The 21,805-nt window shown below is 52.0% G+C and overlaps 2 protein-coding genes across 8 annotated transcripts in view; one reads left to right on the forward strand and one right to left on the reverse strand.

Annotated features, from left to right (window-relative positions):
* Nucleotides 1-6,585: 6,585 nt before the first annotated feature.
* On the forward strand, nt 6,586-21,466 carry Clk3 (CDC like kinase 3). 6 transcript variants are annotated; one of them, XM_076925579.1, is made up of 13 exons: nt 6,586-7,556; nt 10,858-11,009; nt 11,638-11,854; nt 13,951-14,047; nt 14,324-14,390; nt 16,649-16,765; nt 17,384-17,550; nt 18,568-18,662; nt 18,760-18,889; nt 19,426-19,508; nt 19,954-20,033; nt 20,313-20,403; nt 21,054-21,466. In XM_076925579.1, exons 1-13 carry the CDS (start codon nt 7,107-7,109, stop codon nt 21,228-21,230), a joined length of 1,923 nt encoding a protein of 640 aa, XP_076781694.1. In that variant the 5' UTR covers nt 6,586-7,106; the 3' UTR covers nt 21,231-21,466. The 6 variants fall into 6 exon arrangements, with proteins under 6 accessions (XP_076781694.1, XP_076781700.1, XP_076781697.1 ...); XM_076925582.1 differs by having other exon boundaries at nt 7,533-7,593; XM_076925581.1 differs by lacking the exon at nt 6,586-7,556 and adding an exon at nt 7,782-8,185.
* Nucleotides 19,128-21,805, reverse strand: part of Edc3 (enhancer of mRNA decapping 3) — a 48,735-nt gene continuing 46,057 nt past the window's right edge. For both annotated transcript variants that reach the window (XR_013107622.1, XM_076925587.1), the window contains one exon: nt 19,128-19,586. The gene's annotated coding sequence lies outside the window, so the exon portion shown is untranslated. The remainder of the gene's footprint in view (nt 19,587-21,805) is intronic.

Here is a 21,805-nt window from a genome sequence, read left to right on the forward strand (position 1 = left end):
AGCTCTCTAAATTGTAATCACTTGTTCTTGACCTGTATACCCTCAAGTCATGTGCTTTTGGGGACAAGGAGCAGGCTGCTCTGACATAGGTTCTGTACAACAGAAGCCCGGGTGCGTAGTAGATGCTTACCAAAGGCATACTGAATGGATCGGAGCTCAATCAAGGGCAGGCAAAGAGAGAGAAGGCATAGGATACAGCTGGGGGAAGAACCTCCTTGGCTTGAAGTTAGGAAGAGAATGGCGAGCAGAGGAGGTGGAGAGGACACCCACCTGAGAAGGGCAGACCCCACTCTGCCTTTAGAGCCATCTATGCATTTATATATCTATCTATGTATCTATCTATGTATCTATTTATCTATGTATCTAAGTATCTATATATCTATGTATCTATGTATGTATCTATCTATCTATGTATCTAAGTATCTATTATATATCTATGTATCTATGTATGTATATATGTATGTATGTATCTATGTATCTTATTATCTATCTATGTATTTATCTATGTATCTATCCATCCATCTATCCATCCATCCATCCATCCATCTATATCAGAGCAACTGCCACCTGGTACTAGAATGTCCCCCAGTAGTCAGCTCTCATGATGCAACCTGGGAGGTGACTCCTCCTTTAGCTCCCTCCTGAGGGAAACTGGTAACTCCCAAAAACTGAGGTGTGCTGATAAATAAGGCACTTGGGACCCTAATGGGTCTTTATTCTTTCAAAGATAGATGCACTCATTGTTTTGTTAGCTGGACAGTAAGGTCTCTTTTGTGTCTACCTGCACACCCAGAAGCCCTCTGTTTTGGCAGTCCAATTCCCACACATCTTGAGTTGAACTGCCTTCTTCATAGTACCCTGCACAGAACCGGGACTTAACTCCAATATTACCCAGCCCTCTTCCCTGGCCTCTGGGTACAACCATGAGTACTTTCTCTCCTCAGTTCTTTGATACAAGGTCTCCTGTAGTCTAGCTGGCCTCAAAATCATTGTGTAGTTGAGGCTAACCTTGAGTTTCTGACCCTCTGCCTCCACCTTCTAAGTACTAGGATTATAGGCATACTCAGTGCAGGGCCTGAGCATGGTCCTCTAACACTGTCAACTTTCCCTGCAGCTGCTGCAGCTGCTCCAAGAAAGCCCTTTTTGGTCTGTGGCTCTGGCACAGCTCTTCTGAGTCTCTTGTTTAACTAGGAAGAATCCAGCACACTCAGAGAAGAGGTTCAGTCTCTGCTGGGGTTGTGGGGCCCAGGCTAGTCCTGAACGGTTTACCCATGCAGTCCCCTCCTCCCTCAATCCTTGAGCCACTCTTTCTTGGGAACCCAACTATTTTAGTCATTGTTCTATTGCTGAAAGAGACACTGTGACCAAGGCAACTCTGATGAAAGAAAGCATTTAATTGGAGGCTTACAGTTTCAGAGGCATAGTCTATTATCATCGTGGCAGAGAGCATGGTAGGAGACAGGCATGGTGCTGGAAAAGTATCTGAGAGCTTACATCCTGATCCAGAGAGAGAGAGAGAGAGAAAGAGAGAGAGAGAGAGAGAGAGAGAGAGAGAGAGAGAGAGAGAGAGAGAGAGAGGAGGGAGAGAGAGACATGAGTTTTGAAACCTCAAAGCCCACCCCCAGCTACACACTTCCTCAAACAAGGCCACACCTACTCCAACAAGGGTACACTTCCTAATCCTTCTAATCCTTTCAAACCATGCCATTACCTGGTGACTAAGCATTCAAATATTGAGTGTTTGGAGACCATTCTTATTCAAATCACACCAACCTTTTCAGGTAGTGTGTTATCACCATCCCAGCTGCAGAGACATTTTCATGGACCAACTACCACTTTAGACCAACATTGGACTACCAACCAGCAGAGTGGGCAGCTATGGGAACTGCTGTGTAAATGAACCTTCCAGTTGGTCTCTCCTGGTCACTCTCTTTCCCACCTGTTCTTAGTAGCCCTTGCCTAATCTCAGACGTCTCCAGGAATAGGGCCAGGCTCTTCTTTCTCTGCCCCCAGGTATATATGTGCTGTACTCTGTACCCAGATTTCTCCTACCAGGGGTCTTATTCCACCTGAACAAGCATCAGATGATGCTCCTTCACAGAGGCCATTCCAGAGCCAGGGCAGATGTGTCAGCTATTCCCGGGGAGACTGCCTGGGCCCCCAAGGCATCTGGGCCCTGCTATCCTCACATCATCTGCTCCTGGCTTGGCAGGCCAGGCCTCAACATTTGCTAGGAATATACAGTGCAGGATCCCGGGGGCTTTTTCCCATTCAAGGGGCACATTGTAGCTGGGACCTCCCCACAACTTGAATTGTGCACTTTTGTAAGCTCTCTCTACAGTCTGGTCTCAGTTTCTCCATCTGACCAGGGGAAACTGGGCTGAATGTTGAAAGGCTGAGAAGGATGTCCTTCTACCTGGATAAAAGCCTGCTTATTGCATTCCTTCCTTGGGTCCTGCTTCAAGACGGAAGACCAGACAATAAAGTATAGAACAAGGTTGAAGTTGTAACAGAGCTGGAGGCAGAGATTTGCCATATGTCCACTTGGGAGGGGGAACTCTGATGTCATCTCTACCTTAGGGGTCTCTAGACTAGGCCGTGAGCTAAGGGGCTATCCACACATCTGGTCCAAAGGCTACTGAGCCTTTCCTGGCGCTGTCTGCAGTAGAAAGACAAAAGGGGCTGTTTGCCCCCTACCACTCTTGTCTCCTCTCAGTCCTCACCCTCACTTGTTTTCCGGACTGGCCTCTTCCATCCCTGTTGTCCCTGGGGTCCCCACAGCAGGTGCCTCTACTGTTCCAAATGGGCCAGAGAGCATTCCATCTGCTGGGACTAATCCTGAGGGCAGCAGGCCTGCAGAGTAGCTGGGGAGTGCTGGCTTGCCCTCTTCACCTCACCAAGCAGGATGGAGTCTGTAGCCTTGGGTAAAGCAGGTTCCTAGCTAGGGGCTCAGCTGACGGCAGGTCAGGAGTCTTGAGTCATAGCTTGTTCACAAGGGAGTATGGCTCATAGCTAGGGAAAGGGCGGGCAGATAAGAGTGGACTGCTCTGCTCTTATCTATTACCACAGAGTGAGCTCGAGATGTACAAGTTCCACCCTAGCTGATGGGACTGAAACTTGCCACCTCTCCCCTGTAGCTGCAGAGGGCTCCAGAGCTCAGGACAGCCATTCTAGGGACTCTGGTGTAGAATGCCAGAGAACAGGAAGGCTAAGGAGATGGGTTGTCAACTGGGTCTTGAGGGTTACTTAGCCCAGGTGGAGAGCAGTTGGGTCCATGAGGGTTATCAATGGGCTAAGACACTGAGCTATTAAATACTTAGAAGTCTTGGCAACCAAAAAGGATTTACCCATATCCTTGCAAAAAGCATATCCTTCCTTACCAAGAAGCCTCAGCCTACAAAGTCACCTCCCTATCTCTGGTGGTAGCCACTTTATCTGGTTATATCTATCCTGACCCTTCCTCTGTCTCCAGCCAGTGAGTGTCTCTCGCCTCAGCCAGGACTTGGCTCACAAATACAAGCATAGCTCCATGGACAGCCATGAGAGAGTGCTGTTCAACAGGGCCTCTCTGCTGCGTGCTCCATTCTCCTTTCTCCCTCAGGCTCCTAGAATATGAATCCAGATGTGGACAGGAGCATCTTGGAGTTTTCATCCTGGCAAGGGGAAACTGGTCAGTTTAGACTTCTTTGGGGCTGCAGGTAGACCAGAAGTATTTGGGGGTGAGGATGGGAGACTCATTTTCTTTTTGATCACTGACTTGCAGCAGGCCTGGCTTAACCTCATCTTGTGTTCACACTTCTGCAGAATTTGGGCTTGCTTCAACAGGGTCTCTGGCACTGCTCACAGGTGGCTGGCCAGCTTCATGTGCTGCCACCTGTTCTCTGCCAACCAGACTGGAAGCTCCTTTGACTTCTGTTTGTCTGTCTGATCACCTGCCAGGGAGAGAGGAGCCACGCTGTGACCTGGATTCCAGGAGGCTGCTGTAGCTGATTCCCTCACTTAGCAGTTTAGTCGGGTTTAGGGGGTAGACACAGAACAGTGGCCACGGGTAGGAGTGTCAGGGACAGCTGGCAGGGCTGGGTACGTGTCTACAGATAATGTACAACAAGCCCTGCAGTTTTTAGATATGGTACAGTCCCAGCTCCTGAGTACAGGGTTGAGATACAGAACTGGGGCTAATCCCACCCTGCATCCCTCCAGGGGCCCTCAATGATTTGATTCAGACTTCATATAGACATCAACCCCAGCCCATCTTGTGCTCAGTTCTAGGCTTCCCTGAGCTACAGGTGCTGACTGCAGGCAGTCTTCCTCAGTCAACAAGACCTTGTTTGATCCTCACAAGAGGCAGTTTGGGAGGGGACTTGAACCTGAAAACAGGATGCTGGGTGTCTCAGGTTATACTGGCAGTCCAGGAAAGCCTGGGGTTTGTACCCAGTACTGACTAACTCCATCCCAGCTCTGCCTCTGCCCAGTGGTCTTCCTCCAAGCACAGAATACGGAAACTGTAGGGCTCAGGTGGAAATTTGCAAGCTACTTACTTTATGATGCGGGGAGCCAGAAGCCCTCATCTCTCTCTGCTCTAGTACTTCTCTGGCTTCACTCCTGACCTCCATGCCCACCACTTTGGTGAGGGGACTCATGGGCTGGCAGTTTAGTTGACACCAACCTTTCTTACCACTGGCCTCTTCACAAGGGCTGGACCAAGTCCTCCTGGGATTTCAGCCACTCACAAGACATGGGAGGACTCTGTGACCTTCCTATTCCCAGGCTCCAGGTCTCTCGTTTCAGCTTTAGGAAGGGCCTAGAAGATGCCTCCATTTGAGCCCCTCTCCTACCCCACCCTTCAGGGCTCTGACATGTCTTATATTCCCAGATCTTTGTCCCTCTCAGGTTGCCATCACCTTCAGCAGGGCCCTCCCCCTTTAAGCAGGTTGACTCCCTCCACTCTAGGCCCATTCCCAAAGCCCCTCCTTATTGTCTTCCTATATCAGCACCACCCACGTTAGCTCTAAAACAGACTGTGAGGACTCATCCTACACTCTGGCATAGCACCCACAGGTCCACCCTAACTAGGCCCAAGAGGAATCGAGGCTTCCAGAGTTAGGATGCTTCTTGCCCTCTTTGAGAAGCAGAGCTGTGCTGAGCTTGTTTTAAGTGGATCATGGTCTTCTAAGCCAGAGTGCCGGGTGAGAGCCAAGAGAGGGTGGCATCACAGCACAGGCAAGAACCTGACCTCTCCCAGGATGCTTTCCAGGGAGGTGACCTTAGAGCCGAGGCTCAAATGTACATCAATCTACTCCGGGCAGGACAAAGCTGGATATGGCAGAGGAGAATTCAAGGGCAGACAGATGAGAGAGCACTGGGGCCCACGAACCTGGGAGGAAAGAGAAACGTAGGCGCAATAGAAGCTGTAGGAGTTGAGTAAAGGCAGAATGGGTCATCGCCTGGATGCCCTGGAGTCATGTTGCAAACCAGCCACACAGCCTTGATGACACAGGGCACAGGCTGGGGAAGAGTGGGGTGCTTAGGAGCAGTAGGTGAGCAGCAAGCCTCCTTTTGGGGAAGCGCAGGGATGGGTACGGGGTGGAGGACCTGGTCCGAGTTTCCCCTCAACAAGAGTACTAGAGAGATGAGATGTGTATATAGGGAGAAGTTAGTCGACCTAACTTTACTTCAGGACCAATTCTTTCCTTCTGCTAGGCTTTATGAAGAGAGACAAGAGGACGAAGGTCTAATGGGAGACCATCAAGGAGGAAGGAAGGCCAAGCTGCAGCCTCTGGAGAGAGAGGACAGAGCTAGGAGACAGCTCCTGTATTAGCGACAGCAAGAGGTCCTCTCTGTAGAGGGGCTGCAGGCTGCGGATAGATCGCCTAGATTTTTCATTTTAGGAGGGTAGTCAGCAAGACTGCCTAAACCATCCCATTTCTGACGCTTGGGGTAGGGCAGGAGACAGGAACTTTTTGAGGATGTCGGTCTTAAACTGGACATCATCAAAATCAGGAGGATACTGTTTTCCCGTAGCCATGGAAACATGGGTGGGCAGCATTGGTGGGAGGCGAAGCCTGTGAATGAATCAAGTTCTGTCAGTGTGGGCCTGGCCAGGTGGGAGCTGCATCTTCTGACGCCTGGATATTTTAATCTTTGGCTCCTAGGCTGGGAACCAATGGGGGTAGGACCCAGGGGCAGAAGCAGTTGAAATGACTGTTGAATGTCTGTGTGGTTGGAAGGTGACTATGGGGTCAGTTTGAGTTTGCGTTAGCAAACATAATGACCCAGCTTTTAAACTCAGACACTGTTGTTTACTTGGGTGGTGATGAAGATGTTGGGCCATTACGTCAGAACCAAAGCCAAAGGTCTCCAAAGACAGTTTCAGCGCTGCAGTGGGGCTCGGGAGCGACAGCACCTGGTGGGCGCGTATCCTGTATGGGGAGGGGGCACCGGGGAAACCCTGGCTGTCCCCGCTGAGTCAGCAAGATCCTAAAGCTATGCCCCGCCCTGGCTGGCCGCCGCAGCCTCGCGGACCTCGCGTGGCGTGGGGCAATTAGGCGCCGCACCCGCCCGCTTGGCTGCGCGACGCGCGGGGGCGGGGACGCTGTCAAAGCGAGGCCCTACCAGAGGACTGCTACTTGTATACTCTTCTGAAAAAATAAGACCTCATGATCCTGCCACAACAAAGCGTTGGACAGTAGGTGGGAGGGGTCTAGACTGGGTGCCTCACGTCCGATGCCGCAGCAAAAGGACTGGCCGAGTGACTCGAGTGGCAGAGCGGGAGCGCGGCGCGGCGCGGCGCGGGGCTTTTGTGTGGCGCAGGTTTCCCAGCTCAGCAACCCTGCTGATTGACAGCAAGACGCTCTGAGGTGTTCAAGGGAAGGGGACGTCCTCGCCATCAGACCCCACCACCGAGGCTCGTGGGGATCTTCCCGGAGACTGCTCGTCAAGCTCGAGCGAGCTGGGGCGTGGCGCCAAGACTTTCAAAAAACCCGCACAAGCGGAGAGCAGAATGTGTCGTTTGCTTCTTGCGCGCAAGCGGAGTCGCGCCCGCCTTCCTCTGCCCAGGCGCACCGACCGCCTTCGTCTCTAGCGCCCTCCCGGGCCCCGGGAGAACAATGCCGGTCCTCTCCGCGCGTAGGAAGAGGCTGGTGAGCACAGCTGGGCCGCGGCGGGGAAGCGGCCCCAGCCTGGCAGTCCGGTGGGTTCCTCCTTTAGGCCCAGAGCCGGCCTCAGACCGCGGTCGCAGCCGCGCACCGATGCGGCCTCGGGGGCCTACGTGCACTACAGCACGGAGAGGTGCAGGCCGCGGCCCGAGGCTGCTCCCGGGACCTCCCGGAAGAGACCTCCACCGCTGCGGACCGGACCCTGGTGGGGCAGGCCAGTCCCCCAGAGTCTGCGAGTTGGGGGCTAGAGCGGTCAGGCCTCTGGGCCGGGTCGAGCCCGGGCCGCCGACGGCTGCGTCACGCGAGGGGGCGGTGCTGCCACGGGCGGAGGCCAGAGCCGGAAGCGGAAGAGGCGCTCGGAGTGGGGAGTGGGGCCTAGCCGCAGCCGGAGCCTGGGAGACGGTGAGTGTGGGCCCCGGCCCGCGGCCGGGCAGCTGGGGTGAGTCGGTGGGGACGGCCAAGCTGGTACGGGTATCTTGGCACCCGGTCGGGTCTCGGCATGTACCTGTCCCCTCTTCGGCCCACGTCAGGCCGCGGTCCCGACCTCTCACCCCTGACCCGCCGCTTCTCTCCCGGAGGGCGGTCACTGCAGACCCCTTTTCTGGTTCCCGCGGTGTTGGAGGCGGAGCTCCAGCGGCCTCGGAGCCGGCTGGGAGGATCCACTTTGGGCCCTGCGCCGGCCCGCAGGCTGGGGTCGCGTCTGACCTAGGCTATCCTGGAAAGGCTTTCCCTGCCCCGAGCTCGAGGCTTAGCCCGCAGACCTCCTTCGCGCGCCGCCTGGAGTTTGATTCTGGCCCAGGCTGGCCATCCCTTTGGTCGCCGGGTCTTCCCTTGGCGGTTACGGGGAACGGGACTCTGAGATCCTTGGGATCCGGGCAGAAGGAAGGGACTCAAGTGCGGGCCGCCGGCCCCCTCTGTGTTTTGTTATGATGGAACCGCTCCGTCCCGGAGAATGGGCCAGACCAAGCCAGGAGTACAAATGTCCAGGCTGCTCCTCGGTCCGGTCGGGAGCCTCTATGCTTTAGTTCCGGGTGCGGGTGCCCTGATGCTTGGGTGGGAATTGCCTGAGTCTAGCCCCCATCCAGGCGGAGTTGGCGGCCTTCCAGCTTCCCTCTTCCGTGCCCTTGAAAAGGAGGAGCGTTTTGCCCGGTGGCAGCCGCAGCTTGCGAGGTGGCAGGTTTGAGGTTGCAGTGGTGGGGCACTGCCAGCCAAAAATAACCATGGGTCGCTTGGGTGGCAGGAATCCGGGAGGGCAGCCGCTGACCTGGCTGGCTGCTCTTCTTGTTAGCCCGGTTCTCTAGCCAGGAACAGCAAATGAGAAGCCAGAGAGGCTTGCGCTCAGAGAAAAGCTGGCATCCTTAGCTTGGTTTCATTGGTCACATTGCCTTTTTCTTCATTGTGCAGAGCAGAGACTCCCAAAGCATAATTGTGGCCCTTAAGTTTTATAAAGCTTCTCTGCTGAGGTCTCAAGGAATCAGGGAATTTGTGAGAAATAGGCTCGAAAGACCTGCCTGGGAGGGTGACGTGGGCCACCTGGTGTTTCCCGTTTCTCACCTGCCTGGATGGATGTGTTGCAAGGGAGATGATCCCCGTTACTACTTATGTGTGGTACTTGATGGCCAAAATACTTGGCTATCTTTGCCAGTCTGGGAGGTGTTATCTTCATTTTTCAGGCATGACAACTGAGGTCTAGAGTGACTTGTATAAGGCCACAGGACCAGTAAGTGGCAGCACTGGGCTCCACTTCAGTTCAGGGTTTCCTGCCAAAACTTCCTACTGGTCCCTTGCAAGGAATTATAAATTAAGGCATTCAACATAGCCCTGAGTGTTACTCAGTGCTAATGAAAGGCTGTCTTTAGTACTTCTTGTGGCCCAAACCTGTGCTAGGCTTTTGACTTTATAGGGCAGACATATTTAATTCTTACAGAGCCTGTAAGAGATTATTGTTCCCTTGTTTCAAGAGGAGGCTGAAGCTCAGAGTGGTTTAACAACTTGCCCAAAGGCAAACAGTGAAGTGGCAGTGCTGTGGGTCAGGTTGGCATTCGACTCTGAAGCTGTGACTTTCCACTCAAGTAGACATATGTGCTCATAGAAATCCATCTAGGTCCCAGAAGGAGAGTCTTGGCCTGCTGTAGATTAGACCACATTACCACATCCTCCAGATAATCGGATGCTTAGGGTGTGCTCTGCCTGGTGAAGATGGGCAGGTCCACTAGCCTTTTGGGAAGACGTGTGCCATGGCCCAGTAGGATGTCTTTTGGGTCAGTTAGTGAGACATGAGATAGTGCGTTCAGGCCATCGCTTGAGCACCTGCCATAAGATAATGGGGTTGGGGGGACATTCAGACGATTGGGAAAACAACATATCTACTGATTTTATGCAGTGTTTATCGCCAAGGCTTTCTGGGAGCCCAGACTTTTCAGATGGTGGGTTGCTAGTGGGAAGATAGATGGCAGTGCCTTTCGTAGGTTCCCAGAGGCTCCCAGAGGTTTAGGTAAATTGCCTCCCCATTCCGCTCAGGCATAAGTACCCTTTTCATCTTTGGACTGTGCTGCTGAGATGGAGCAGCCTTGATGGACTTGTTTAAAAGATGCTTGGCCAGGCAAGCCTACGAATATGCACTACTAGAGGTTGGGTGTGAGCAGTTGAAGGCTTGGAAGGCAAACAAGCTGTGCTCTCATGTCTGGCCGTCTGGATATGGGTGCAGCCGGTGCAAGACTCATGTAGGCATCTCTCGCAACTGGTTACTGGGCCCACGTAGATCTAAGTGCTCAGTGGCTAAGGAATACCAGTCCTGCTTCCCAGTGTAGACAGAAAGAGAGAGAGACAGACAGACAGATGGACAGACGGGGGGGGGGGGGGGGGGAGGCAGGCAGGCAGGCATAAGAGAGAGGGCTGGAGTAGGAGGAGCTAGAAGGGATGGCTGTTGGTGAAAGAGGAAACACCTGGTATGGGACTCTGGTTGGTCTGAGGACCACTAAAATGTGCCTCAGGCAAGAAGCTTAGATTCCCTGAGGATTGTGGCACCTTCCTGGGCTGAGAGTGTGGATGGGTCGGTAAGAGCTGGGCAGGCATTCTGGGCTCTGGGCCCACTTGGCTGGAAACTGATAGAGGTAGGGAATATTGGTGAGACATTGTGTCTTTGCTCAAGGGTCAGAGTTCTCGTTTCTATCGTGGTTCCACTGACTGAAGAGTTTTGGATTTCTTTGAGTTGAGTCCAGTTCATTGCCTTAGCCAGGCAAGTTTCAGTTTAGTACATTGGCTCTACGCCACCAGTTCATTAGCTTCAGGCTTCGAGAACATTTAGGTTACAGGATCCCATAGGCATGAAGGAATTGAGGCAGAAAAGCTGTCCTTTCCTCCTGTCCTTGGCATCTTGGTGGCAGTGCTCAGCACCCCACTGTATCTACTTCTGTGTCTGGGCCCTGACTTACACAGTTCAAGTGTTTAGGCTCCTAGGCCATGCTGGACAGGCACCTGTTTGTTTATTCACTTGGCAAAGGAGGGAGTCATCCATCCATTGTCTGCTGTTCTGTCACTGTGACCTCAGAGTTCTTCTTTACTTCATAAACCCCTGGGAGGGGCTGCCCCTAAACAGAACAATGGGCCTCTTCTTGAGGAGCACCTGGCTGCAGCAGGCAGCCCTGTGGCTGGAAGCAGTGAGCTGTGTGTTGAGCAGGGCTTTCTCTTTCTTGTGGCCTAGATGCATCACTGTAAGCGATACCGTTCCCCAGAGCCAGATCCATACCTGAGCTACCGCTGGAAGAGGAGGCGGTCTTACAGTCGGGAGCATGAAGGTCGACTTCGATACCCATCCCGAAGGGAGCCTCCCCCACGGAGATCACGGTCCAGAAGGTGAGTGGGTCTGGGTTGGAAGAAACACTACTTTCCTTAGCTAGATGAGCAAAGTGGCTGAGAGGCTCTGGTGGTTTCAGGCTCCTGTAGAGGCTGTTCTGCCCTGCTGCCCATAGGTTCTTGCCCTGACTTCTTTGGGATCCTTGCCTATCCTTACTTCCTTTTCCTGGCCTCAATAGAAGTTACTTTCCTTGTTACCCTTTCTTTCTCCCTCTGTATTTTCTAGGTCAGTACCTTACCCTTGAGCCTTCCTCAGTGGAAGTGGGCACATCATCCTAGCCTTAGATAGGTCCCAAGTCCTATCTACGTCCCCAGACCAAAGTTAGAGTTGTACCAGACTGGTCAACTCTGCTCCTCCTGGAGGCCTCCCTGTGCTCCCTGTCATCTTCTGCTTCCTCCCTTTGTGACACTGGAGGGTTGCTGTCACTACCCAAGGGTTCTGGAGCGTGAGCTTGGTACCTTTGTACCATCTTCTCTCCTGCTTACTCCCCCTCAGCCTAGATACTTCAGCTCTAACAGGCTTTCCTTGAGAGCCTTTGAAGGGGCCCTGCCAAAGGCCTGTTGCATGCTGGCAGGAACCTGGCTGGTAGGCCCCTTCTTGACTCATGTTGCTGACCCCTCTTGGCAGCCATGATCGTATACCCTACCAGCGGAGGTACCGGGAACACCGTGACAGCGATACATATCGGTGTGAAGAGCGGAGCCCATCCTTTGGAGAGGACTGCTATGGGTCTTCACGTTCTCGACATCGGAGACGGTCACGAGAGAGGGGGCCGTACCGTACCCGCAAGCATGCCCATCACTGTCACAAACGCCGTACCAGGTCTTGTAGCAGCGCCTCCTCGGTGAGTGGTGGCCAAAGTGTGCTAATAGGGGCCTAAAGGCCTCACCTCTTTCTCGCCTTCTCTCAGGCTAGCTGGTCTGGGTGAGTACTGGCAACCCTGTGTATATAACACCATTGTGGGTACACACATGAGGTGTGTGTGTGCATGTGTGTGTGTGCTGTCTGGTACAGGACTGAGCAAGGATGTTATGCCTTCCATCTTCTGGCCCCTTGCCAGTGGCAACTCTAGGGGCTGTGGCTCCGGCGATGGCTGATTTCCAGCCTGTCTGTCTACCCACTGATCCAGACTCAGGCTACATGGGACACATGATTGGGACACACTTCTCAGGACTGGTACTAAGATTGTTGGTTTGTGGTTTGGGACTATATGGCCTGGTCTTTTTCATATCCGGTCTTGTCCCCATCAGGCCTGCCCATAGCTAAGGCTTTGATGAGCGTGGACTGGACCACCTCTGCAGCCTCATCTCCACTGCCCTCCTCTCCCAGAGGACCAGAGTCTGCTGCATTACCCAATAAAAAAGGGACACTTTACCAGTCCATTTCTTTTTCTTTTTTAAATGCTGGGAGTCCAACCCAGGGCCCATATATACTTGGCAGGTACTCTACCACTGAGCTGTGTCACACCCCATTCCCTGCACCTCCTCTTTGTTTTTGAAAGTCTTACGTATTCCAGGCTAGCCTAAAACTCATGATCCTTTTCCCTCTACTTCCTGAGTGCTAGGCACCACTGCCTGGCTTCCTACTCTTTCTTTTTTGATATGGGTCTTGAATTGCTGTGTTTACCTTTTCAAGTTGGTGGTCTCTAAGAGCATGTCACTTTGCCCTGTCGGTCAGCTCAGATTGGGAGCTTCTCATCAGAGCTGCAGCCAGGCTCTCTTCTACTGTGGTCCTTTGTAGGTGGGTTCCTTATGGTAAGGAGAGGCAGCTGTCTGTGTGATGAGGTCCCAGGCCTCACCTTGTTGCAGGCCACTTAGAGAACAGAGGTTGGCCAGCATTCTAGGGTGGTGTGTTGAATAGACCAAGAGCCCACACTGTACTCAATCCCATGAAAGGAAAGTCACTTGTGTTTCTGAGGTCATGTGCTGTCTTCTCTTCTTCTGTTCGTTCTCCCCGTGTTGTCCTGCTGGCCGAGAGGCCTTAGTGGTGAGTTTGGTGGAGGTATCTTCTCTGCCCAGCGCTGTGACTTGGGTGGCGTGAGTTGAAGGTTGACTTTGGTAGGTGAATGAAGCATGGCCTGTGGCCTCACACAGTGCCATTCACTGCCACTGGATGGCAGTGCAAGTCTGGTGCTCTGCTTATTTTTGGTGCCCTCTGTTGTTGTGGGATGGGTCTGGCTTAGGAGTGGCAGAAGTCCTAAGGCCAGGTCAGGAGCTGGCTTGAGGCCTAAAGGCCGGCCGGCCTAAAGGATCTCAGCCAGGTTCATTTCCTGCTGGAGTCTGGTGGCAGGAGGGCTGCTGGCATAAGTCTGTTTCTGGTAGTTGGTTAAGTCTGGCCAAGGATGTTATATGGGGGCAGGTAGTAGCTTGGTTCTACGTGGCAGCTGTTGAACATGTTTAAGGCTGTGTGGGCCAGCAGAGGCAGGCAAAGAAAGGCTGAGCATCTGTTGCTGCCGAAGCCAGGATAGCCTGCAACCGGTCCAGAAGCTTGGACTCAGGTTGGGCCAGCCGCCTTTTTTTGTGCTGTCTTCAGCTCTGGCCAGAGTCATGGGAGGGCCAGGGAGGGGGAGACTTAGAAGAGGAGGGAGTCAGGGCTGTGGCTGTCCTCGGGGCCTGGCCCCTCTGTGTCAGAGGCTGGACATCTTTCTGAGCATTTGTGGCACTCTTCTTAGAGATAATGTCCGAGTTTTCTTACATACCTGTAGCTGTTTTTGCTTTTCTGTTTTGAAGTCAGTTTGTGTCTTGACGTGTCCCTTGCAATATCCCTATCGTTATATATGCTGTGTGCCTTATGAAATGCTGGGATCTGGAAAATCCAACCAACCAACCCACCGGCTCCTCACCGTCTCCACCTCTGCCTTTGACTGACACCTCAATCTGTCAATCGGAACCGCCTACCATGCGATTGGTCGGATGGCGTTTCGGGGGGCGGTGCATGCAGAGAAGCCAACAGAGCAGTAAGCGCAGCAGCCGGAGTGTGGAAGATGACAAGGAGGGCCACCTGGTGTGCCGGATCGGCGATTGGCTCCAAGAGCGATGTACAGCCACCTTTCGTAAAACTTTACCTCTCTACTTTCTACCCCCCTTGTTAGATGAGACCTCTCCTGCGCGGAGGGGCCTCTAGTGCGCGTGGCGCCTTAGTGGGGCCACCAGTAATTGCCTGAATGACACAGACACTAGCAACTTCTGTTTTAAACAGTGTAGCAGTGAGCAAGAACCTTTGTTGTTTTTGAGGATTTGAATGCTGTGAACTTGCAGGAGCTGCCACCCTCCCACCCTTCGGACTCTGATGCCCAGCTTCTTCTTTCTCGCAGATGAGATCGTGGGGAACCTGGGTGAAGGCACCTTTGGCAAGGTGGTGGAGTGCTTGGACCATGCCAGGTGAGCATGCTGACGCGAACAGCCATGAAAGAGCTAGTGCAGCTCTTTCTGGAGGGTAGTGCCATTGCTGGATGTGTGTTGGGTTTGTTGATCTCATGAAATAAGGGAGACATTCTTGGGATTTCACAGGCACATGAGATCCCTACTATAACTTTTGGTTAGTGTGTCCTCTTCCCTGGTTACCTACTTCCGAACTGTGGCATGAGATATGTAGCCTAGTGCTGCATCCCGTGAGCTTTTAGAGATTGTTGGCCAGGCCTCATCCATTTTTATGGTTTCTTGGGCAGAGAAAAAGGTACATATAAGGTCCTGGTAACCTTTGAAGAATTCAAAGGAAGTCCATGCAGGGCCAGTGGAGGTAGACTTCAGCTCTGCCAGCAGGGCCAGGGGCTTCTTTTGAAATGAGTTACATCTATGTTAAAGATGGGGAGGGACCTTGTTTCATAAGTCTGAAGTAATGGCCTCTCCTCTTAGCCAGAAGGTTGAGCATGCTGCTGGCTTGACCTGATAGTGCCTTTGCCCCTCCCATGTCTGCCTGAGAGATCCCAGCTGAGGAAAATGACACTTTGGCCTTTCTACCAAACAGCTACTATCTACCCCAGTGTGGCTAGGGTCATGGATAGTCTATGCTGACTGGGAAGGCAGTATCTGTGTCATTCTGCTGAAGCCAAATCATTCTCTCCAGTCCTAGCGGTATAACCCTTACCCCTTATCATTGAGTCTGCCAGACTCGAGCCTTTGCTTCCTTCCCTGTAGCTGTATGTTAGCGAGGCTACCCTCTGGGGAGCCAGTGGTGTTCCTGCCTTCATGGCCTCTAATTGCTTTAGTGCATTAGCGACGGAGCGCTGGGATCCTCATCTGAGCTATGCTAGTCACTGCTTCAGAGACGAACTAGGAAGATGCTCTGGCATTGCCCAAGTCACACCTCAGCCACTGATGACAGAGCTGGGCCTGCTGTTCTTGGTTTCCCACATTAAGTGAGCTGCTCAGAAAAGACCATTAGACCCAAAGTCTGCCATTCCTTCCCTCAGCTATGAGCTGAATTGCTACTGTGACTGACAGACGTCCTCCTGCTCCCATTCCCATTCCAATATCATGAACCTAGAATGAGTATAAAGGACACATCCACACTGTCCTGTGACCAAGAACTCTGACCTAGGAAGACAGCCATACTGTGGGCTGTCCCTCTTTGAGTAGCTAGAGGTAGGAATGAGTGTCTGAAGTCACTAGAGGATAGACAAGGTCCTGGGCCTTCTAAGGGAAATGCAAAGGGAGTGCAGGGGCAGTGAAGGTGGACTCCAGCTCTGCCAGAAGCCCTGGCAGGGGCTTCTTTTGAAATTAGTTACACATATGTTTAAAGATGGGACTGTTGTGGGAGAGGGACCTTCTTTCAGAAGTTTGTAGTAGTGACCTCTTCCTTTAGGCCTGCACTGCCCAAGAAACCAGGAAAAAAATGAGGGTTAGCAAAGCAGGGCATTCTGAAGACACTGTCTTTGCTTGTAGGCTGATGAACTTGTTCCCAGTATCAAGGCCAACCCTTGAGGTATCAGAGGATACACCCTGGTGGGCCAGGACCACCTCATTTCAGGTCTCCACTGGTATCTCAGTACTAACTCTCTTTGGCAAGTCTTGGCAACCTAGCCTGACAGGGTTCCTTGTCTGCTCACATTCCTGCAAATGGCCTCCTGGAGTGGGAGTGGAGTATAGGGGGTAGAGCAACAACTGCAGGGACTCCCCTGGGTCACTGACAAAGAGTTCTTAGCCCTCTGTAGCTGGTGGTAAATTCTGAGACAGTTAGATAGTTGGGGGAAAGGACCTAGATTAATGTGTAGTATAGGAGTGGCCCAAGCTTCCAGGGAAAACTACACTACTGGCCCTAACTGTTTAGTCTCACTACTGCCCAGGTCAGAAAAGCTTGGCCTGCAGAGTAGGTTGTCAGGTAAGCTGCCAGGGATTAGGAGTGGTCAGGACGACCTCGACGCCTCTGCGTGGATTCTCCCTTGGGATGCTGGAAGTTTCTGAGATCCTGAATGCACATAACAGCTTGAAAGCCTAGACTACCCATACAGATGCCAGGGAAGGTTGTATGGTGAGCAGAGGTCTGGTGTTGCTTCAACAGGCTGGACCTCAAGTATGAACACAGTCTTAGGACTTGTGGTTTATGTAGTGGGGTTTGTTATGAGTTCCTGGGTTTCAGGGAAGAGGAGGGAGCTGGGCACTTGGCTTATGGGAACCTTTGTTTCTTTCCTGCTCTATAGAGGGAAGTCACAGGTTGCCCTGAAGATCATCCGTAATGTGGGCAAGTATCGGGAGGCTGCTCGTCTAGAAATTAATGTTCTCAAGAAAATCAAGGAGAAAGACAAAGAAAATAAGTTGTGAGTATCTGCAAAGAGTGGTCAGGCATCAGTCACTCAGTGGGGTGGCATTCTCTAGTTCCAGCTGCTTGGACTCCCTGGGACATCTCAGTGTCCCCAAATTTGGTACAGTACTCAGGAAGTTTGACAGGTGTTCTTTCTGTAAAGAACCCTTGGACTTCAGGCCCTACCCTGCCTGGCTTTGTGTTCTGAAGTAGCCCAAGCCTTGCAGTTATAAGTTAAGGGACTTAACAGGTTGGGGACACTTAAAGAAGACACCAGTCAACTTCTCTACAAGCACTTAACTGTGCTACAGTCAGCAAAGGTGATGTGCCTGCCCAGGTCCTCAAGAAGCTGAGCAGTACATGGAGACCTACGCTGTACTGGAGCAATTCTATCTGTCCCTCAGTAACTGTCAGGGCTGCTCACCCTGGGTGCCATGAGTGAGCTGGGATCAAATGTGGCCTCGCCATACAACAGGAAGTACAGTTCTTGCTTAGAGCCCATATGTGTGATGTGGATTGAGACGTGTGCTCTGGCTGGCTCTGAGACTTGCCTTTTACCTTGCTGTGTAGAACAGTGGCCTTTTGGGGCCTCAGGTGAGGCAGATCTTGAACCCCAGCTGTTCTTTTCCTTTAGCCTTTGTGTCCTGATGTCTGACTGGTTCAACTTCCATGGTCATATGTGCATCGCTTTTGAGCTCCTGGGCAAGAACACCTTTGAATTCCTGAAGGAGAACAACTTCCAGCCTTATCCCCTACCACATGTCCGGCACATGGCCTACCAGCTCTGTCATGCCCTTAGATGTAAGTGTTCATTGTTGGTTGGTGCATGGAGTGTTTTTTTTTTTTTTTTTTTTTTTTTTGTTGTTGTTGTTTTTTTTTTTTTTTAAAGAAAAAAAAAAGTCACCTGGTGGTCTTGTTGTCCTCCAGCATACTGTTGATCATTCTGCAAAGTCTCACAGGCCTAGAGTCTCTGGCTAAAAGGTCCTTCTGCCTTCAGATAGGAATTACAGTGCAAAGGATGGAAAAACTTGAGTCCCCTAAAGGGACTTCATGGGCCAGGCTCTTCCCCAGGTTAGGAAGAAAACAGGAAAGTACTCTAGAAGTGGCCTTCTGGCTATTAACACTGCCTTCACCTTTATAGAAAGGAGGGAAAGGTAGAGGGTAGACCTGACAGACTCTCAGGTCCTGCTACTCAGACACCTCCATCACCCATCTGTCCCCCAACCTTGAAGAGCAGCTTTGATGGCACCACTGGAGAACTTCGTTGAAAGGCAACTTGGGAAGTGACAAGTAAAAGGTTTAGAACTAAGATGTGCAGGGCTTGAATAGGTGATGGCAAAAGAGCCAACCAGTAAAGGACACAGCTCTGCAAAGGTCTGGGGTGTGTTGACTCACTCCAGTGGAGAAGGAACATGCTGGAGAGTGCTCCAGCTCAGGGGGGTCATGGTGTTGTGAGGATCTTACAGGCCAAGTGAGAACCTTGAGGTTGAAAAGTAATGAGTGGAGGGAGGTGTTCCTTCCTAGGCACGTGATCCCTATGTGGTGCATACCTTTGGTGCAGTGAGGCCTGTTAGTGAGATAGCTGGTGCCGAGGAAAAGAATTTACCCGTGCTGCAGCTTCAGTGAGATGGCAAGGCTTTGCCTCTGTAGAGTGGTAGAGGGTTTTTTGTTTTTTTTTTTTTAATGGAAAACACTCCTTCCATCCCTGCCTTCTGAATGCTTATGATGTTTCACAGAGCTCTTGAAAGCTGGGAAAGGCTAGGGCCTAGAACTGGTGGGCAAGCCTAGGGTCTCACTATGTGTTTCTCCCTCTCCTAGTTCTACATGAGAACCAGCTGACCCACACAGACTTGAAGCCAGAGAACATCTTGTTTGTGAATTCTGAGTTTGAAACCCTCTACAATGAGCACAAGGTAGACAGCACTGACTGGGTGGGCAAGAGTGTGGCCCTGCTCTAAGGTAGGTCATCTACCTGAGTAGACTGACCTAGGTGGCATGCCTTGCCTTCAGAGCTGCGAGGAGAAGTCAGTGAAGAATACCAGCATCCGAGTGGCAGACTTTGGCAGTGCCACATTTGACCATGAACATCACACCACCATTGTGGCCACCCGTCACTACCGCCCACCTGAGGTGATCCTAGGTGAGTGGCTTCATAGCCTTCAATATTGTTTACATTGGGCAGTTATCAAAATGAATAGTTGGGGCTGGAGGGATAGCTTGGGGGTTAAGAGCATTAGCTGCTCTTCCAGAGGTCCCGAGTTCAATCCCCAATCACCACATGGTGGCTTATGATCGCATAATGAGATCTGGCACTCCCTTTCGGCCTGCAGGATGCAGAACACTGTATATATAAATAAATACCTCTTTAAAAAAGTGAATAGCTGGATATGGTGGCATACACCTATAATCTAAGCCTTTAATAGGTAGAGGCAGAACAGATCAGTTAAGGCCAACCCTGGGCTACCCAAGACCCTGTTTCAAAATGAGGCAAGTGGTGGTAAACAGTATCCATCAATCTGCCATCCAGGCCTAGATAATACCTGAGATGAGGTAAACTTGGTCTTAAGTCAGAAACAGCCTTGTTAGTGGGGCTTGGGCAAGAGTCTGCCAGCCAGACTTGTAGCTTCCTAGGAACTTGGGGTGTTGGGTCTCATATCTTACCATCTTGGCTTACAGAGCTGGGCTGGGCACAGCCCTGTGATGTCTGGAGTATCGGCTGCATTCTCTTCGAGTACTACCGTGGCTTTACTCTCTTCCAGGTACAGTACTGCATTGGTGGATTGCAGGGTACATGGGTAGGAAGCTCTGTGTGGTTGAGGAATCGATGTCTTCCATCCCTATGATAGGAGTCTAGTTAAAAAGGGTTATAGCTGCTCAGGGGAAGGAATCAGTTGGAGTCTAAAACAGGTAGGGAAGATTTCATCAAGGACAAGGCTGGGTACAGAAAGATTCTGTCTGGGCAGGGGCATATCATAGGCATCTTTTTGCATGAAGAACCAACTGGTAGGCCAGTAGCCAGCCAGGTCCACCTGGGGGGCTGAAGAGCATGGGCTTGGCCCTGGTTCCAGGCCTATGGGCTGCCACCAAGTTGGGTTTTCCTTTCCTGGAGCAGGGAGAGCTCTTGACCTTTCTCATGCTTTATTCTCCCAAAGTGAGCGGAGGTTTTGGGCCTAATTCCTACTTGCTGTCTCTGGTCTTCTGCAGACCCATGAAAATCGAGAGCACTTGGTTATGATGGAGAAGATCCTGGGACCCATCCCATCACATATGATCCACCGTACCAGGTTAGTCTCCATGGCTCTGGATCAGCAGGGTACCAGAGATGCAGCCCTTGCCAAGTACTCTGTGGTTCTCCAAGGTGCTACACAGCCTTTACTGTCTCTCTCAAACCAGTCTGGTAAAAGCTATTGCCTGCACTTACTAGGTCAGGTCCACACCTCTTTTCTGGCCCTTTTGCTACCTGAAGACTGACAGAAGGCACCTTTTCCCACTTCCCACGTAACCCTAGACCCTAAGGGCTTCTACTTCTTGACTCCCCTTTCTCCTCCCCCTTGACTTTCCAGGAAGCAGAAATATTTCTACAAAGGGGGCCTGGTTTGGGATGAGAACAGCTCTGATGGGCGGTATGTGAAGGAGAACTGCAAACCTCTGAAGGTCAGTTTCTGGCTCCCCCAGATCAGCTCATGCCAAGGAGACCCCAGGCATTGGGCAAACAAGCAGCAGAGACAGGATGGGCAGCCAACAGCTGCCTGATCGTCTCAGTTCTCTGTGAGGCAGCACCCGAAACTACTGGGTCCTGGCAGTGAGGCTTTCTGCGAGCTGCCCCTGAGGGGCCCTTAGCCCTGCCCCATGTCCACACAGGGTGGCTGAGAATGTAATAGGGAAAAAAGCCAGAAGACCCAGCTGTCAGACTGCTATTTCCTGTCCCTCTCTCTTTGAATTTTGGGAAGAAATAGGCAGGACTGAGGCACGGGGGAGGGAAGACCTAGATGTGGTCAAAGGAGGCCTGTCAACTGTAATTTGGTACCTGGACAAGTGCATTTTGCAGAGGTGATTTCTACCCACCCATCAGAACTTTGCATGTGGGGTAGAGGCACCAACCCATCAAGATCCCACCCGGTAGCCTAAGTTGTGAGCATGAAAGGAAAGGAGCGGCTGTTCTGTCCTGGAAGGCAGAAGTAGTCCTCCAAGGAGGCATCATTGCCTCCTCAACCCATCCCAGCAAGGCATCCCAGAGGCAAGGGGACTGCGGTGGCTTCCCACAACCCTGCTGTCAAACTGAGGCACCTTGTGTCCTTGAGCAGAGTTACATGCTCCAGGACTCCCTGGAGCATGTGCAGCTGTTTGACCTGATGAGGAGGATGTTAGAGTTCGACCCTGCTCAGCGCATCACACTGGCAGAAGCCTTGCTGCACCCCTTCTTTGCTGGCCTGACCCCTGAGGAGCGGTCCTTCCACAGCAGCCGTAACCCCAGCAGATGACAGGTGCAGGCCAGCACATGAAGAGTTGGGGAGCTGGACTGGGCTGCTGGCCCCTTTTCTCCAGCCTCTCCCACTGGCCTCAGAGCCAGAGCCACCGATGAACAGTGCAATGTGAAGGAAGGCAGGAGCCTGCAAGGGATGGGGGGATGTGGTGCCCAGCTGCCAGAAAGCACAGATTGGACCCAAGCTATTTATATGTTGTAAAGTTATAATAAAGTGTTTCTTACTGTTTGTAACCCCCTGGTACCAGTGTGTCCATCTCCAGGCTCCTTGCCTTCTCCCTATGCTGACTGACTTAATAAAGTCTTTCTTAGCAGCTCAGCTTGTGGAAAAAGCTAAGTGTGGATTGGGCCAGACACAGAAAGGCAAGCCAATGCATAAGCTAGAAGCTGGAACATCTCTCTAGGGCAGTGGTTCTCAACCTGTGGGTGACAACCCCTTTAGGGACTGAACAACCCTTTCCCAGGGGTCACCTAAGACCATAGGAAAACATCCTTATATTATGATGTCTATAATAGTAAGCTGTTATAAAGGTCAGAGCCTTTGGCAGTTTGGGAAGCCCTGCTCTAGGGTTA

This window comes from Arvicanthis niloticus, chromosome 26, assembly GCF_011762505.2.
Source record: "Arvicanthis niloticus isolate mArvNil1 chromosome 26, mArvNil1.pat.X, whole genome shotgun sequence".
Lineage (NCBI taxonomy): Eukaryota > Metazoa > Chordata > Mammalia > Rodentia > Muridae > Arvicanthis > Arvicanthis niloticus.

Bases quoted from the DNA above. Each gene is read 5' to 3' on its own strand.
- Clk3 (XM_076925579.1), top strand. From the start codon at position 7,107: ATGCCGGTCCTCTCCGCGCGTAGGAAGAGGCTGGTGAGCACAGCTGGG. The intron at 11,010-11,637 runs GTGAGTGGGTCT...CCCTCTTGGCAG, and splicing joins CGGAGATCACGGTCCAGAAG to CCATGATCGTATACCCTACC. The intron at 20,034-20,312 runs GTTAGTCTCCAT...TTGACTTTCCAG, and splicing joins CATATGATCCACCGTACCAG to GAAGCAGAAATATTTCTACA.